At 43.4% G+C, this 18,137-nt stretch overlaps 1 protein-coding gene across 1 annotated transcript in view; it reads left to right on the top strand.

Moving 5' to 3' along the window:
- The first annotated feature begins 8,738 nt into the window (after positions 1–8,738).
- NRXN1 (neurexin 1) overlaps positions 8,739–18,137 on the top strand; it is a 667,470-nt gene continuing 658,071 nt past the window's right edge. The window contains exon 1 of the mRNA XM_084203402.1: positions 8,739–10,081. Coding sequence (XP_084059528.1) covers positions 9,343–10,081 — 739 coding nt within the window. The 5' untranslated portion in view covers positions 8,739–9,342. The remainder of the gene's footprint in view (positions 10,082–18,137) is intronic.

Genomic DNA, 18,137 nt, shown 5'->3' with positions numbered 1-18,137 from the left:
TCCAGCTAATAGATACTATTTGTCAAATCCAAACATATATATTGAGAAGAACACTTTGCATCACTTTGAGTTTCTCTAGGGAGCTTCAGTGAGAAAACCATTGCTACGTGTGTCATACCATATCCCCTCTGAAGGCTTCTGAAGATTCATCAAGTGGGCTGGCTGATGGATGAGTTTTTGTGCAGCTCAGAAAACCTAACACGGGATATTTCCTTACAGATTTCTCCTGGTGTACTGCTGTGCCCATCAGCCAAGCCTGGTGTGTGAAACTGTACAGCACCTTCACCTCTGAGAGTTAGAGCCAGCAAACTGTAGGGCTTTGTCATTAATTTTGTCTTTTTATATGCACTTTAGGGATATTTGAGATCTTGGTAGCTCCTGTATCCTTCACACTACAAATTATGGTCATTATGTTATAGGAATGTATCTTCACAGTCATCAATTTTCTCATTTAATGAAAAAAAAAAAACCAAACCCAAACCCACATGTTGGATATTCAATTCTGAATCAGTAATAGAAATTTAATTCAAAGTCTCATACATGTTGCATATACATTTAAATACCATTTTTATGCTTTGAACTATTAAACCAGTCTGTTTTTCTAGTGTTGTAAGCTATGTCCTGCAATGAAACACCAAAGACAAGGAAAGAAAAAAAAAAAAGGGCATCCAAATTAATCTCTGAATCATCCCAAGGTTTTCATTTTGGAGATCAAATTTGGATTACTATTAATTTTCTTGAACATGTTTCATGTTAAGTTGTCACTATTACAGTAAATACAAGAAAGCAGTTATTTCCAGGGAGAAATGTGTAAGGTTTGTGGTTGGCTGAGATTTTTTATTGACCAAGAGTCCTCAAATATCTTCTGATCCTCAGATATGTTCATGCATTTTATTACCATGTTTGCTTTCTCTGGATAAAACTACTTTTGGACCCACAAAGCCACCTATAACAGCATAAATTTCCAATCTTCTCTCCATGACTAGAACCTTACATCACTAAATACAGCTGATACCTTCTGCAATAGCAGAAGACTGGGAAATATGATTAAATTCCAGTACTGAGTATTAGGTCAATAAATATTTTAAATCATCATAGGTGTGCTCCTGTACTTTATTATTTATCCATTCAGAATTGGTATTAAGCAAGTTTTTAACATTTTAATCCTCCAAAGTTAGCTATAAGCTGTCTCCAAAAACTCATTATCTAGAGAAACTATCAAATCCAGAGAGTTGCCTCTCTGTTCCATTTTCTGATTTCAAGCATGTCTCAGTCAAATACCTCCAGTACTGTATTTTATTATTTGCTGCAATTAATTTTGTTGAACTATATATATTTGGTTCTCTTTTTTACTTCAAGTTCTTAAAGTGCTTCGAAATTTCCTTTAATTAGCTTGAATTGAGCAACCAAGGACCTATGGAACACACTGACTTTTTCCAAGGCAGTTGTCTTCTAATTCCTTCTTATTTTAGATTTTCCCATACTTGATTCATCCATACCCAAGTAATATGGCAGTTAACAGGCAGAAAGTGTATCTTTTTTCTCCACATCTCTTTAAACCTCACTGCCTGTATGCAGATACTGACAATTGCATACAGCTCCCTCAGCTCTGCTGCACATCTACCTTGTCCCATTTGTTCCTCACTCTGGACCAAGTTCAAAAGGCGTTACTGAATTGTTCAAAAAAATGTAACTGACTGTCCTCCAAAAAATCCCTTTTATTCACACATGCAAAGGGCCACATTTCTGGTGGGTCCAAAACTCTTCTCAAGGACTTGATTTGGTATAGAAAGATTATTGATGATAATTTACTGATGATAGCTTCAAAGCAGGGAAATATGTCAGGCATATGTCGCATGATTATAACCAGAATAGAGCTTTGATGTGCCCCCAAAATCCAACCACTCCATTCCCTAGCATTACCCTGGACCACTTCAGCAAAGAAACAGGTTTTCTCTCTTCCAAATCTTTAAAACAATTCCTGCTGTCTTCAGTCTCAGAAATAACTTTCTCCCTTTTCATATCCTTCTCATGCCTGCCCAGATAGCCAGTGTTCTCTGGAAGCACATTTAGTTTGGTTTTATTTGTGGGTTTTGCTGGTTTTGTGGAGTTTTGTTGGTGGTGGTGGTTTGTTTTTTTTTTTTGTTTTATTTCTCAGCAGAATCATTCTTATTTCTTCTGCAGTGCCTTGACTGGTTCCTTCCTTTCTTATTAGCTCTGACAGCCATGGCAATTGCATGTGCGTGCCTCAGAGACAGCTCCAGCACTCACTGCAGCTTGCCAAAAGATCTCTTATTTAAAATTACAACCGTTGGACAATTTCACATATGTACTTCAAAGGCACTTTGTTCTGACAATACACATCCCTCCAAAAGGTCTCGAACTTGCAAGTTGGATAATGTGCTGTGTTCTCCCTGACAGAAAATACGATTGGTTGTTTTCAAGAAGATCCTTGCTGCTTTTATCTCTTTACTTTTCCAAATCTATAAATATTTTGGTATAACACAGAATGTTAATTTATGCAGAAGACAGTCAGGTTTCTGTAAGGCCATGTGTTTCTTACAGGATATATCATATATTTGTCAAGCTGAAAAACTTACAGAGATGGTATGGAAATCACTTTTTTTTTCTTCCCCTTCTTTCTTTTTGTTTGTTTGTTTGTTTTTTTGTGGGTTTTTTTTTTTGTGCTGCTTCAAAATGAATCAACTATGACACCATATGCTGCAACAATTGCTGAGAATGACAAAAGTAATATATTTTTCTCAACAAAAAAGCACCATTAAATTAAAGAAATTGTATTTCCCTTAAATCTTTCTGTATCTTCCTGGCTCACTTAACATCTTGTTGTTTTATTTCTGTGTAGGCTCTTGCTAGCCTTCTTTTCACTGGGGTAGGCTTCTTTCTAGAGAAACATGAGCATCCTCTGGCTACTGCTGGAATAACTGAGATGTCCTTCACTTTAAAGGTGGAAGAATCCTCCACCTGTGCCAGGACCTCCACTGTGCCAGCACATTCAGGGTAGATTGGCCTTGTGCTTTGACATTCCCCATCTAAGAGCATAAGTTTTAACTTGTGCTTACTGTGAGACTAATAAAATAAAGCTACAGTTAAATATATATATAAAATTATATATATTATACATATGTATATATGTATACATATATATACATATGTGTGTGTACACTAAATACTACTATCAAGTTACAACTTTGCTTCTTAAAAAATGTGTATAACTTATCACGTTTCAGTCTACAATTTATCTGCTTTTCATAGCAGAAGAGTTATTTGCTCCTTGCTCTGCTTGAAGGGGTCAAGTTACTAGAATTATCAAGAGAAATCCTCACTCTGTTTGAAATTAACTGGATGTGGATATCAGTTGGCTGAACAAAAGGAATGTCTGATTATGCTCTAAGCACTGAAGATACATTGCATATCTAGCAAGCTTTTCTTCTCATTATTTAACATGTTGCTTGGTTACCTCATCAAACTTACAATCTGTGAGGAAACCCATTTCATGAAGAAAAAAATAAATCCTAACGCTAACTCCACTGGGAATGAAATGGGACAAAGGCTTTTTATTTATGCTTATTTCTGAAGTTTCAACTCAAAACTCAGTTGCTATGTTCACACCCCAGATATGAAAAAAATATAATTGCACAGACCAATTTCAAATAATTGTGTCATGCCCCATAGTGGAGTGCTCTTCTGACCCTCGGTGGGACGAACATCACTCTGTGTGTTCAAAAGTTGCCAGGACCTTGGCTAAGGCTTCACACAAATCCCTTACAATCAATTCTTCACTTTTCTTTAGGCCACAGGTACTAAGTTCTAAGGCCAACAGACAGAGAAAAGGTTTGGCACAATCAAATGCTTCCCATGCCCTGAAACCCAACAATCTTGAGAAGCCTGGGCATTCTCTAACGGTTCACCTTCATTTGGAGACAACCCAGTCAGGCAGGTTTGACACTGGAAAATGGCTTTCCCAATCATTTCTCCTGTGGTTGTGGTAGACCTGGTCTTTGGGTGTGCTCTGCTTATGAGATTATACCTCCATTTTCCACAGGCAGTGCACAATTCGACAAACCTTAGTTCCAGGACGTAAAAAAAGACGACATAATGATAATGATAATGATAATAAAGATGATGATGATGATGATGATGATGATAATTACTAGTAGCAGTAGTAGTACCACCAAAACACTAACAAAAAAACCAACTAACCAACCTAATCCTCTCCAAACTAAAACAAAGCACCAACAAAAGAATCCCCCAAACCCCACGCAAAGAAAGAAGAGCTTTGCCCGGGAAGCCGCCAGCTCCCTCTGCGCCCTCGCCGTGTTGCACCAGCGTTGCAGCACTTCTCCCTCTGCCCATACGACCCCTCCGACCCTCCCCAGCCATCCGCCGGCAGCACCGTGCGCGCCCCCCGCCCCGGCCTCGGTTCTCCCGGTGCCGCCCGCTCCCTCCGTCCGTGCCCCGCCGCGTCCCGCTGTCGGTGCCGGTGCCGGTGCCGGTGTCGGTCCGGGCGGGCCGGGCCGGGCCGGGGCGGGGTCCGCAGCGCGCACGGCGCCGCCCCCGGCGGGCAGACGGGCGCGGCGGCGTCACGCGGCGGTGCCGCCCCCCGCTCCCGGCGGCCGCCCCCGCCCGCTGCCGCCGCCGCCGCCGCCGCCGCGCACCCGCAGCAGCGCCCGCTCCGCTCCGCTCCGCTCCGCTCGGTCGGCGAGCGGCAGAGGCAGCCCCGGCAGCCGCGCCCGGCCCGGCCCGGCCCCGGCCCCGCGGCCCCCGCGCAGGTAAGGCGCGCCCGCAGCGCGGGCGGAGCGGCGCCGCGGAGGACCAGCCCCGCTCCGCCGCGGCGGAGCCGGTGGTGGCGGCGGCGGCGCGAGAGGCTGGTGGGTTTGCGTGCGGCGTTGTGGAGAGGTGGATGGCGAGGAGAGGAGATGGTGGAGCGGAGGTGTAAGTTAAAGGTTGGATGCGGTGATTTATTGCCCCTTGCCGAGGCGGGGGGAGGAGGGGAGAGGGGGTCTGCGAGACTTGAGCGATAAAATCAATCTGCTGCATGTTCTCCCTGGCGTGAGCTGCCGTGGTGAAACGCGAAGCCGGGGCAGCGATGGGATATCGCAATATTGTTGTTATTTATTGGCGGCGGTCTGAAAGAGGCGAGGGGCTTGTGCGGGAAGTGCATTGATAATTTGGGACATTTTCTATTGTGTGTCAGAAGAAAGAGGGCACTCGGCTTCTTCTATATGTGTTTGAAACTGTTTAGGTTCCTGCTGATGGTGTGCGTTTTTGAAGGGGTAGAAATTATATCATAGGCATATTAAAATAAAGACATCTGCAGACTGGAAGGGGAGCAAAATCGATCATTCCAGCCGCTTTGGAAAGAATTTGATTCTAGAAATTACGTAGAAACGAAAGGAAAAGATTAATGATGCTGTTAAGTCTGCTTTTGAATTAGAGCGCTTCTCCCTTTGGCTGCAGCAAGGTTGTTTTTCAGATCCTTTTATTTCATCCGGTAATTTGTGAACTCTGGTCTTCCCCGCACCCAGAGACAATGCACTGTATTTCATAGAATAAGGATTCTGCCAAGGATTGTGCATGCCAACCGACCTGGCATTTATTAAGGATTTATTGACCTATGGGTGTCTCTCTCTCTCTCTTTTTCTAATTTGAAAAGGCTCAATCGGGGCACCTGTGACTAAATCATAATTTTTGAAGAATAAAAAATGGTTGTAAAGGGGTGGGGGAAGCACACGAATTCACTGGCGAGGCTCCGAATGCAATAGCTACATTTATATCGGTTTGTGCATATTTCTCGCTACATATGTGCGTGTTCATGGATACATTGCTGGGAGGCATGACTGGTGCTTAAGAGCCATTTGAGACAGATAGATAGATACATAGATAGATATATATTAATAAATTGTCCTCTTCCGAGAATGAAAGTGTCCCTCTCCTTTGGAAATGACTAGACAAGACTGTGCTGTTTATTGGCAATGTGTGAATTACACCGGCAGTAATAAATAAGCAATTGTTTGCTGGGCTATTTTTTCCTTGGGTCTTTCTCCTTTCTTTTACAGTCTTTCCACCTCTCTGCCTTTTCGTATTTCCCCTTTTTTTTTTCTTTCCCTCTTTTTTTTTTTTTTTCCTTCTTTTTTTTCTTTCTCTTCCCCCCTTTCGCCGCCGCTGCTGCTGCTCTGTGTGTGTGTGTGTGTGTGTGTGTGTGTGTGAGTGAGGGGGCAGGCAGGCGCTGCAGCCAGCGGCAGGCAGCGGGCAGGGATGCTCTCGAGGTGGGATCCCCGCACGGCGGCTCTCCGCGGACACCTGTAGGGATCGCTCTGGCACGCACGGCGGCCGCGCACACGCTCACACACACACTCACACATGCACCGCGTCCTTGCCTGGCTCCCCCCACCCTCCTCCCCACCCCTGGTAGACACCACGGGCTCCTGGCACTCTCCCGCTCCCGCGCCCCTCGCACGGAGGCGCAACCCCTTCCCTCTCCCCGCTCCTCCCGCAGCCGCGGCGCCCGCCCCGCGCACCTTGCGCCCCCCTCCCCGCCGCGCTTCCCGCATTTCCCTCCCCACCGCCCCTTCCCCGGGGGCCAGCCCAGCCGTAGCAGCTGCCCGGTAACCCCCGTGAACACACACACACACAGAGCCCACGCACCCCGTCTCCTCCCACCTCCCCTTTCCCCCACTCATCACCCCTGACACGCAGCCCCCTCCCTCCGTGTCATTGTCCCCGGGCACGCACGCCGCGTCTCACACCGCCAGCCAGCACCCGGCTCCCCGCACACATCCCAAACCCGCTCCATCACCGCCTCCTTCCCCTCCGCCGCAGCGGGGCCCCGCGGCCGCCCGCACGTCCCCTGCCCGCCCTGGGCGCGCCCCCCGGGCTCCCCCCGGAGCGCATCCCCCCGGCGGGGCCGCTCCGGTTCGGGCGGGCGCGGGCGGTGCCGCCGCCCCGTCGGGCCGCGCAGGGCGGAGCTGTTCCGGGTGCTGAAGCAGGAGCGGCCGCTCGGCGCCGTGCCGCAAGCCAGCGGCGCCCCAGCCCGCGGGCAGCGCCGCGCCCGGGAGGGCCCTTTGGGGAGCGGGGATGCGGGAGCTCCCGCCGCGGGCCCTCCCGGAAAATCCCTCGGCTGGTAGCGGCGTTGCCAGAGGTGGCTCCTGCCGAGGGACAGGGAGGGCGTGGGGGAAACCTGGGGTCTGCCTGCTGCTGGTGGGCACGGCTGGCCTCTGCCCGCGAAGTTTGGGGAGGGGGGTGGTTCTCCTCTTCTCCCTTTTGCTGCTCTTGCCCACCTCACGTGTGGCAAATAATAAAAATAATCGTGTTGACATTTAGAGGAATGAAATTAAATATAGAGAGAGTAGGAGGTGACTTAGCAGCTCTGAACGTGTCAGGTGCAGGCAGCTGAGGTGTGTGCCTGTTTTTAAAACATTTCTCCCTGGCAGGGTCATCTCTGCCCCCTCTCCCGACACACACACACACATACACACACACACACATACCCCAGCCCAGAAGAGGGCTTGGCAGCAGCTCTGGCCATGCTATTGTGCCTGCCTAAGTGCTGCTGGCAAAGAAATGTAAGGGAAGGGAAGGGGAAGCGATGAGTGAGGGAGGTGTTGGAGATCCTCTCCTCCATCAGGAGAGGTTTGCTAATACACAGCTTCCAGAAAAGATACAGCAGCTCAGGGGGAGAAAAGCAGCCTCTCCGCTGAAATGTTTTGGATGTAGAGACCTCTTCAGAGGATAAGGGTGAACTGTGGCATATATATAATTTTTAAAACAGAGTTATTCTCTCCTTGTTCTCTTAAATAAGGGCAGCTGAGTAAATATACATAAAATACTGCAACCAATTTCAGAGGACTAACACCTGGGATTAGCTGATCTGCATTGTGAATAATGTCAACATCAGAGCTGGCTTGAATTGGATTTTCCCTGCCATAGCAGAAAATATCAGCCCCAGAGGAAACCAGGTAGCAGAAAAAAGAAAATGTTTTCAAAAACATTAAAAAAATTTCAAAAAGCTATCTAAGAAACTATTTCAATTCTTCCTCTCCCCAGGAAAAATACACCAGTAGGTGTGCCATGCGTGGTGGAGCTTGTCAGTTCCTGCTGGGAGCTTTATTTTTTTGACCTGTATTAGAAACAACCAGAACTGGGCTTGGTAGCGTCATCTGTATGACTAGGAGCTTGTAGCTTCACAGGTGATGGTATTTTCAAAAATAAATTAAAATAAAATACATTGAAGAATAAACACGATCTTTTCTGTTTAACATTGTCCTTGTAATAATAAAATGCACTACTGAAATATTTGAAAGTTTTGGAAAGGTAAGTAGTTTACGTTTAGATTATGCCATAAAATTGTAATCTAGTATAAACATATATGTTGAGGTTTGTGCTTAGCGCTGCGACCTATTTCAATTTCTCAGTAACTTGAAAATTACAGCAGCATTTTCCTAATGTCCAACACCAGTGAAAATGAAAAAATAATCACAAACGTTCACTATTGATCAACTTTGTGATTCAACATGTTATTAGTTGTCATTTCTTATTATTCTGTTTCAATTCCTTGCAGATTAGAAACAAAAACAATAGAGGAAAATCACCCCCCTGGATCTTAGCCTTGTCCTTTTTCAAGCAAAGAGAAGAGGAGCTGCCAGGCTTTGCATGTCAAGTGGCCACTCGGCTGTTTGACAGCTTCTGGGTTTCAACCCCGTTGGGATTGAGGCAGCTCAAGCAACCACGAGCGATGAGTCCTGTCGTCTGCTGACGCTGCTCCAGCACCATGGCAGGCAGGCTGTGATATGACAAGAGGATCCATCCTAGGGAGGCAGCGTTGGGATCCATAATTGGCTTCCTGGGAAACTACAGCTGGTGGAGAGGATGTAAAAAGAGGCGCGCATGTGCCAGGATATTGCTACAGCCTTGCCGAGCTGGTGGATCCATTTGGAGGAGAGTTTTGCCACTGATCTTGGTTTTTTTCCCGGTTTGGTAATGTTGGCTTTGGGGAAAATTTCTGCTGACTCACCCACCCCTGGACACCTTTTGCAGAGCGTGGCCGGCCAGTGAAGAGATCCAACGGCGCCTTACCCCGACTGCGGGTCCCGTCCGGTGGCCCTTGGCACCATCCTGTGCCCAACCCCATCCCGTGGGGCAGCCGCAGCCCCCCGCCCCGGGGAGTCTCCCACAGTGACCCCCGCACCCGGGGCGGGGGTGAGCGTGCCCAAAGCTTCCAGCGCGGCCGGCGCCCGGCAAGATTTTACCCTGTCTGCCGCCGGGGCCCCGGTGCCGCCCCCCGCCAGCCCTGCCGCCCCGCTCACCCGCCCCAGGCCGCGCAGGATGGGGGCGGTGCTGGTGCGGCGCGGGGGCTGCCTGCTGCTCTGGCTGGCCCTGCTGCTGGGCTGCTGGGCCGAGCTGGGCAGCGGGCTGGAGTTCCCGGGTGCGGAGGGCCAGTGGACCCGCTTCCCCAAGTGGAACGCCTGCTGCGAGAGCGAAATGAGCTTCAACATGAAGACGCGCAGCTCCAGCGGGCTGGTGCTCTACTTCGACGACGAGGGTTTCTGTGACTTCCTGGAGCTCATCCTCACCCAGGGAGGGCGGCTACAGCTCAGCTTCTCCATCTTCTGCGCCGAGCCCGCCACCCTGCTCTCGGACACGGCGGTCAACGACAACCTCTGGCACGCCGTTGTCATCCGCCGCCACTTCAAGAACACGACGCTGATCATTGACCGAGCGGAGGCCAAGTGGGTGGAGGTGAAGTCCAAACGGCGGGACATGACTGTCTTCAGCGGGCTCTTCCTAGGAGGGCTCCCGCCGGAGCTGCGGTCGGCGACGCTAAAGCTGACGCTCTCCTCCGTCAAGGACCGGGAACCCTTCAAGGGCTGGATAACAGACGTGCGGGTGAACTACACGCAGGCGTCGCCGCTGGAGAGCCAGGAGGTGCGGCTGGATGACGAGCAGAGCCGGCTGTGCGCCAGGGACGACGTCTGCCTCAACGGGGGCGTCTGCTCGGTGCTCAACGACCAGGCCGTCTGCGACTGCTCCCAAACGGGCTTCCGAGGGAAGGACTGCAGTGAAGGTAAGGGGCCATCTCAGCTCGCCCCATCGCCCCCCTCCCCATCGCTCTATGGAGGGGACGGGTCGGAGGCCAGGCCTGCATGAAGTTTCATCTGTATGAGTGGATTTTCCTTCCTCCCCTCCCTTCTCACCATGTCCCCGGCTCCCTTCTTCCCCACCTTCTCCTCCATGTCTTCCATGTGTCTCTGTGGCCAACCATGGTGCCATCACTCTTCTGTTCTCTGCGAGGCTGGGTGAGAGGAGGAAGAGGATGTTATCTGAGCATCTTCCCGTGATTTCGGGTTGTTCTGGGTAAAGAAGAGATGGGTGCTGGGTACCAGGTGTCACCCAGATGGCAGGGGGTGGCTGGAACCATGCTCGGTGGGAGCTGAGGGAGGGGACGTGCATGCTTATCATAAGCAGCTGGTGGTAATTAATTTGGGGAGCAGGGAAATTGATGCTGGGAATAATTTAAGTGGATTAAGTGCAAAGGTGACCTGGGCTTGGTTCTGTAGGGTAGAGGAGACCCAGAGTCCACTTTGTATTTGCCTCTGCTATGTCATTGAAATAAAATCAGTGATTTATTTGTGAATTCCTTAAATTGTGGCTGGGGAGGAAGGGGATTAAACAGAGGATTATGTTTTTACATGAATGCGAAGGGTACTGCTTTGCAACATATTTAGCAATTCGCCATGCCAGTTAGACAGGGAGAACACAAAAGGGCAAGGGGGAAGTACATACTCCAAGACCACAAAATGACTGAGTAGTTTTACCAAGGAAGAGGGAACCTAGAAAAACAGTAGTTTCCTTAATCTCATCTACAAATAAATCACTGGGTAAAATATGATTCATATTCAGTGCCCATTTTTTCTTGGCAAATGGAAAGAATTTGAACGTTTTCTTTGCAGATGCATGCAGGACTCTTGTTTTTATTATTTTGTTAGTAAATGTACCATTGCTTGCAGCTTTTTAGGCATAGAAATTATGTAGGTTGTGTACCTAGAGCAGGACGTGAAGGTGTATAAATGAAATAAGAGTAAATGTATCAAGGGAAAATATGACTATCATGTCAAAATTGAAGAGCAAAGACCTAAGTTTAAAATGTAAAAGGTAAATATGAATAAGATATTATCAAGGCCAAATTAAGATCTTCACTGAGTGGCTGCGTGACATTTATGGCTGAATAATTTGCCTTTAGCATTTCTATCAGATTTCACTCATTATAAGAAAGAAAACATCATTTGTGACTGTGCTTTATTATGTAACACCTTCTGTCCTTAGTGTCAATACACAAAATGCTACAGTCATTCTGCATCCTGTTTACTTTATCAGCTGTTTATCTCTCATCTGCCATTTTTGAAAAATTCAAACCAAATTAACACTTTAAATAATTTTTTATAGGAGCAAATACTAGTTTCAGAAAATTAGTCATTTGTACTTTCAACAGCACCCATTCCCAGAAACTGTAAAATGAAATATCTTTTATATTAGGTAAACCCTCTCAATTGATTTAGTATTTGGGTGTCAATTTTTAATATATGATACTACATAATAGATAGGTGTATGTATAATATTGAGTTGTCTTAGCATCTCTGAGTTAGGCCCTATTATAAAGAAAAAGAAAATTATGAGGTGTAGCAGCTTCATTAATGCAATAATGGTAATTTAAATATTATTAGTACTATTATACATTTATATGCCCTTTACAGTAAAACATAGTTTATTTATTTGAAGCTATTTTGCATATATAATGCTTATGTGAAAGAGTTCACATGATTGCATGTAGTATCAGTCAGATAAATTATTGCCTTTACGTAATAATAGGTTCAGTGACTATTTTTAAGGAACATTTTTATGTTTAGATCAAATTTTAGAGCAATACATGTCCATATTTATATTTAGTGAAAATTGTATGGAACTTTTTAGAAGATGACACTCAAAATAACATTTAGAATCCCCCTCAAATTAAGGTTAAATGCTGACTTCATTTAAGTGCTAGTGGTTTACAGTAGACATTGGTGGCATCAAGATTCTCCTCACATGTCCCTTGACTACTAAGAAGCCTTATAAAATAATAGCAAAACTTATAATTTTAGCAGAAAGTATTCAGATTCTGATTTCATTTGAAACAGGAGGCAGCATTTGCCCTGACAGCAACAGAGATGGAACTATATTGCAGTTTATACCTTTTAATGGAGAAAAGGTAGCAACTGACACTTCCATCAGTCAAGTTTTCATGAAGGGATTCCAAGTTACTCACATGTGCCAGCAAAGATATTGAACTGCTATAAATTATTTAATATTCTAAGAAACAGAAAAGGCAGAAGAACAAGTAAAGCCTTTATATCTGCCAAGAAAGAAGCCTTGGCTTCTGTTCTTTAGTTTTTTGTAGCCAACATAGACATTAAGCTGTTGAACTTTGATCTTTTGTTCCCAGAATGTGTAAATTTCCCACAAGCCTTAGAAAGACATTGCCATTGCTAGAGGATCATCTCAGGCTGCAATTATCTGAAGGGGCCTTTTGAGGTTTTTTTTTTTGTTTAAAAATGGTTTTAGGTAGGAAGACACCCCCCCCCCCACTTTCCATTTTTATCTGAAATTGTAGCCACATGTCCTTGTTGATACCTTTTCTTTAAAGGTGAAAGATGGTGAGTAAATTCTATTTTCCTTCTATTTTTTTTTTATTAATTTTTTTTTTTGCCTTAGATTTGTTGTTTTTCTATATCTCTGCAGTTTGGTAAAACACAGAGTTCCTTGGTGTAATGAGGAATGTAGGAATTAATATCAACAACAACAAAGAAAACCTTTTCAAAATTTTCTACCCTGACTTGCACATTTAGGAATTAAAAAGTAATAGATTTAGAGTCAACGTTTCAAGTCTTAAGATACCATTTTAAATACAGGTTCAGTTATTTATAGGAGAAAATCTGGTGTGTTTTTTCCCCAGATTTTCATCTTTGAAAAGCTTATTTATTTATTTAAAAGCTTATTATGATCCCTGAAGTAATTTTTTTTCTTGTAAGAATGAAGTTCAACCAAGTTTTGGGTTGGATTTTTTTGTTCTGTTGGGATTTTTTTTGTTTGTTTTTTTTTTAACAAAAAATAGTAATTTAAATTATTTCCAGTAATATAGTAATAGAAATTATAGTAACATAAATTATTTCCAGTAGGCTTAACTGGTTTTATACCTGTCTAAATCAGGAGTAGCTTCATTTATGTTTTATGAACTACACCACTGGGAGAACAGTGCAAGCCAGGAAGGAACCATTCAGTCATTCCTTTTGTTCCAGTAGGATCTAAGTTCTCTTCAATGGGAGCATTGTCATAAGTCAGAGAAAAAGGACTGGAATTTTGCTTAAGTGTCAAGGATGTGCAGTCCATAGCAAAGAAAATATGATCTCTAGCAGTTTTCTGGTTGATAGGCCCATGAATAAAATCAGTACAGGAGCCTTCTAAAAGATAAAATCTCTGCTTTGTACTGAAAAAGGCAAGGGTATATTAGTCCACATAATAATAGTCATTCAGTAGAAGGAAAAAATACACAAAATTATAATGAATTTTATTAGGAATAAGAGTAGCATTGAAATAGGCCCTGCCATATCAGTTTTCTGCAAAGTTTTTGACATACATTTCAACCTTCTATTAGGTGAAAATTACAGTATTTCCTGAAATTACTCAAATTGTTATGGCTTGATCCTATGATAGGGAGAGATTTTTATTAAAAATATATACTTTAAAGTCAGATTTTTAGTGCATTAAGTCAAGTTCCTAGAAGGTAAGGAGAATACATTATTTATATCAGTGAACCTCCATATTCTTCTTGTAATTTTTCTCCTTAGGTTAAAATGTCAAAACAACAAAAACTCCCTATTTTGCCTATTAAATGACTAAAATAGTGATCTTCTGACTTTAGACCAAAAAAAAAGGTATCATTTTCCTTTCATCCTCATTTATATAAAAAATAGCCTTGTCCAGTATCCTGTCTGAGAAAGAAAGCAGGTAGTTCTAAAAGAGGTAGTAAAATACACATGGTGTATTGAGTTGGGGAAAGTTTCTCACTGATGCTAACTTCTTGTCACTCCATGCCTTTCTGCTTTTCTATATCTCTAGTGGCTTGAAAAAGTTGCAGACAGGATCCTTTATCTTTTTAAAATATAGCTTCCCTACTTACTTCAATATTAGCCTCTATCCAGGCAATTGCTCTGTGAATTCAAACTATTCCTGTTTATAACTTGTTGTATTTTAGCTGTTCCACTGAGTTTCTGGTTTGTGAGAAAAATGAGGGCTGTTCAGGCAGCTGTTCACTGTAAGAGATACTCTTCCTTGTCAGATATTCAGAAGCTGATGCCAGCTACAGTTCGAACTGTGAAAGTGATTTTTGAGGAAGTCAGTTCCAGATGTCTCAGCCTAGCCAGCACTTGGATTTGTTTGTTTGGGTTCTGAATATACTGCATCAGTCTTTGTTGTGTTTTCTTTTGCATGTTAACTTTTTGAAAAGCCATCCAATATTTTGATCTCTTTGAAATTTTTGGTATTTTATTCCATTTTGTTCGCTTTATGCCTTGAATGAAACATTTGAACTTCTTTTTGGTGTTAATTATCGATTGCAAGTTGTGTGTTTGAGTGAGATGTTGTTCAACTCATTGCCAATAGTCAGTCTTAACAGAGTAGTCACCATGGTCTTTTTCCCTCTTGAATCCTAGCTAAATCTACTTTGGACTAATAATACTGTGAACAAAACTTGCCTTTTTGATATACACTTCAGAATCTTTATCTACATGATCTGTATTTCTTCTTCATGCTCAATTTCTTGTCAGTGCCAGTGGTGCAGGAGTGGTGTTGGAATAGAAGGAGGACTAAGAATGCACCAGAGATTCCACTGAGGTTCTATATATGTACAAATAATGTAAATATTTTAACAATTGTTATTTCACTTTATTTAATATTTTGAAATGGTGACTTTGTTGTCAGAGTAGAATCTTGAGAGCAGGTAGTCAAGTAATCAGAAAGTCATGCAGAACTGCTACATCTGTGACATTCACATTTAGTCATATAAAAACCCAATCCTTACGTCAGTTTAAAGGGCGGTTTTGCATAATTTTCCTAATGAAATTGGATATAGTATTTTGTTTGCCAGGATTCAGTATGATAGGATATTGATTTCAATATCTGCCTCATGTAAAATCACAGGAATTAAAATACTGTTTCACTGGTAATTAGGAGCTGGCAGTCTGTTTTTTATTATCTTCTAAGGAGGTTTCTTGTTGAGTATTACTAATCCTTTCAAAATGCTGATATTGAAATGTTTACAGCCTGGATCTTGGTACTCCAGGTAAACAATGTTTTAAATAGTGAGGTTGTTGTTTCCCCTTTGTGCCTAGTTGAGGTGCTGGGTCCTTGTTAAATTTAAGTCTATATTGTGAATTATAGACAACTAATGTGCTAGAATCAAGCACCATAGCACCTTGTGTCAGAATGGTCATATTCATTCAGAATTTCAAAATAAGATATATTAAAATTGTCTATGTTTTGATGTAATTGCACTTCAGGTTTTGCAGGCATTTTGGACCAAATGTACTTGATCTTTTGTCTCAGCTGAAGGTTGGCTTTCTTGGAGTCTTTTAACAATAGATGCTAGCCATGGATTTGTGGGATTTCACCCCTTCATCATTACTGACCTGATGGACAGGAATGGGGAAAAAGGCTGGCAATTAAAAATGAGTTCCTGATAGAAATAGTTTTACATAGAGGCTAACATTAGCATCTGCAGCTTGGAGGGTTCATGCATCTTTTAATAAACATTTTAAAATTGGTTGGTAACTTAAAAGAGAAAGCTTCATCCACCTGTCTTGGTGAATTTAATATGATGTTTTACCTACCAGAAAGCTTGGTGCTCCTTGTAGAAAACATGAAAACATACCAGTTTCTGGAAAAAGGCTCTGTCCAGTTTGTTGTGCTGTAGTTAAAACTTGTGTATCTTCATAAACACATGATTTTCCAGAATAGTGAAGGGCATTCTGAGGTGTTCAATACATTTGTGAACCTGAGGACTAAATTGTAGAGACCAAATATATTTATTTCAATGGTTAGGGTGTAACAGACATACCTTTAATTGTGTTGTTATGTATAGAATTGACTAACAAAGTCAGTACTTTGCTGCCTTTATTTAGTTCTGTGCTGAGCTGGGATAACAGTGCACATCTTTGTAAAAGATTAAATTTTCTTGAATGGCAGTTTCTCCTTCTGTAGTGTGGTGATGGTATCTGAGTGTATCACAAGCACTTCACCAGCCTGGATTATATTGTCCTGTATGCAGAACTCAATTTTTCAGCTCAGGTGCTCTTCTGCCCAACTAAATAGTTGTATGTGGTGAGTTCATGCAAATGTGTATCCATTCTCCTGGATCTTGGAGTAGAATCAGTAGGATCAATAAGTGCTTCAATGAACAAAATATCTGCAGTAACTAATGAAGCAATGAAGTAGGAAAACCCACACAGGTTTGATAGGACATTTCCTTCTCAGTCTCCCTGGCCAGTTCACACCACTTTTTCAGTTTGCCTTCCTATCTGTAAAGTGAAACTACTCCATACAGGAGCTTATGGTAGGATCTTTTTTCCTGGTCATCAGATACTTGAAAGATCAGAATTTCTATTAGGGATGTAGGGGAGGAAGTCAAGACCTGAAGCTCCCTTCACTATTGTGTGATCACTTTAGTCTACAGAACTGATAATTGTTAGCTGGATTTGAAATTGCAGGCCTTCCTACTGCCTATCCATAGCTGAGTGTTCAGAATAGTGTGTTTTTTCTTGCTTTTTTGTCTGTCACTGTCTGCCATTGTTCTGACTAGACACTGGAAATGATGTAGCTTGTCACCTGCCAGCCACTTCTCCTTTGACAATTCAGCTCTTCTGATGGTCACAGAAGTTCTTTGTAACACCTGTACAAAAGTCTTCCTTTATTACTGCAGAAGGGTCTAGGATTTAATGTCTGAGCAAAGTGAAGAACTCTTGCTCCTAGTCAGCAACAACATAGTTTTTTAGTTTCAGTGAAAAATCTGAGGGTGAATGTAGGAACAGAGTTTGTGGTGATAGGGGCTGTGGCTGAGCCTCATCCCTAAGGAGCTTCAGCTGTGAGCAGCAGGTGAGCAGCATTGACAGCAATCAAGGAGTGCCCTGGGCACTGACCAACCACCAAAGGGAACAGAGGGCACTCAGGTGCATTACATTAACATGAGAAGCATAAAAGGTTGGGCTAAAGAACAAGAAGGGCAGATGCTTGCAGCCTTCTGAAGTGCTAGGTTGTTTTTCCTCTATGGGCTGGCACATGAAGCCTTCTGATGAGGTATGGTGTTATTCTGTGTGGGGAAATGCTTAAAACCTTCTGAAATTGCATGGTGACACTGTGTGTTGTGGCTGGCTTGACTGCAGCATGTGCTGGGACAGGTGAAAGGGAGAGGTGGCCTCAGTCATGCATTCCATGAGATTGTCAAGAAATGAGACAGAGGTAGCTGGCAGCTGTGTGCAAGAGCAGGATTCTGTGATGAGATTTTAGATTTCTTTAATGCTATGGAGTGCATTAGGAACCTACAATTACTTAGTTATGTCCTAATAAGCAGCAGATTTTCCACCTTTTAGATATCTGAAAAAAAAAATGTGTTCTGTTTTCATTTTCCACTGGATTCAATTTGAAGTCCCATTGACTCAAGTTTGGAATTAGGGCAAACCTAATAACCTGCTGATTCTGAACTTATTATTCAAGTAGGAATATGAAAACAGAGAGAACTAGGGCAAATTAAATAACCTGCTGATTCTGCCTGTAGTATTCATCTGGGAATGTCTATAGAGAAAATACTTTTCATAAATTCTGGTATTTATTGCCATGATCATCATCACTATAATTATTCATTAATTTAATATGTGCCTTATGAACCATGCTGGAAGAGGGAAGTTATAGGACTAATCTTGTCTTTAAATGTAGACTCTCTATGATTTGAGGGAAAACCTGATTTCCCAAACAAATGGACTATGTGGAATCACATTTGTAGTTGCTGCTACTACAAACTGTGAAACAGTGGATTT

Source organism: Fringilla coelebs, assembly GCF_963513975.1.
Source record: "Fringilla coelebs genome assembly, chromosome: 3".
Lineage (NCBI taxonomy): Eukaryota > Metazoa > Chordata > Aves > Passeriformes > Fringillidae > Fringilla > Fringilla coelebs.
The sequence above is the reverse complement of the archived record's forward strand: the minus strand, read 5'-3'. Positions and strand labels throughout refer to the sequence as shown.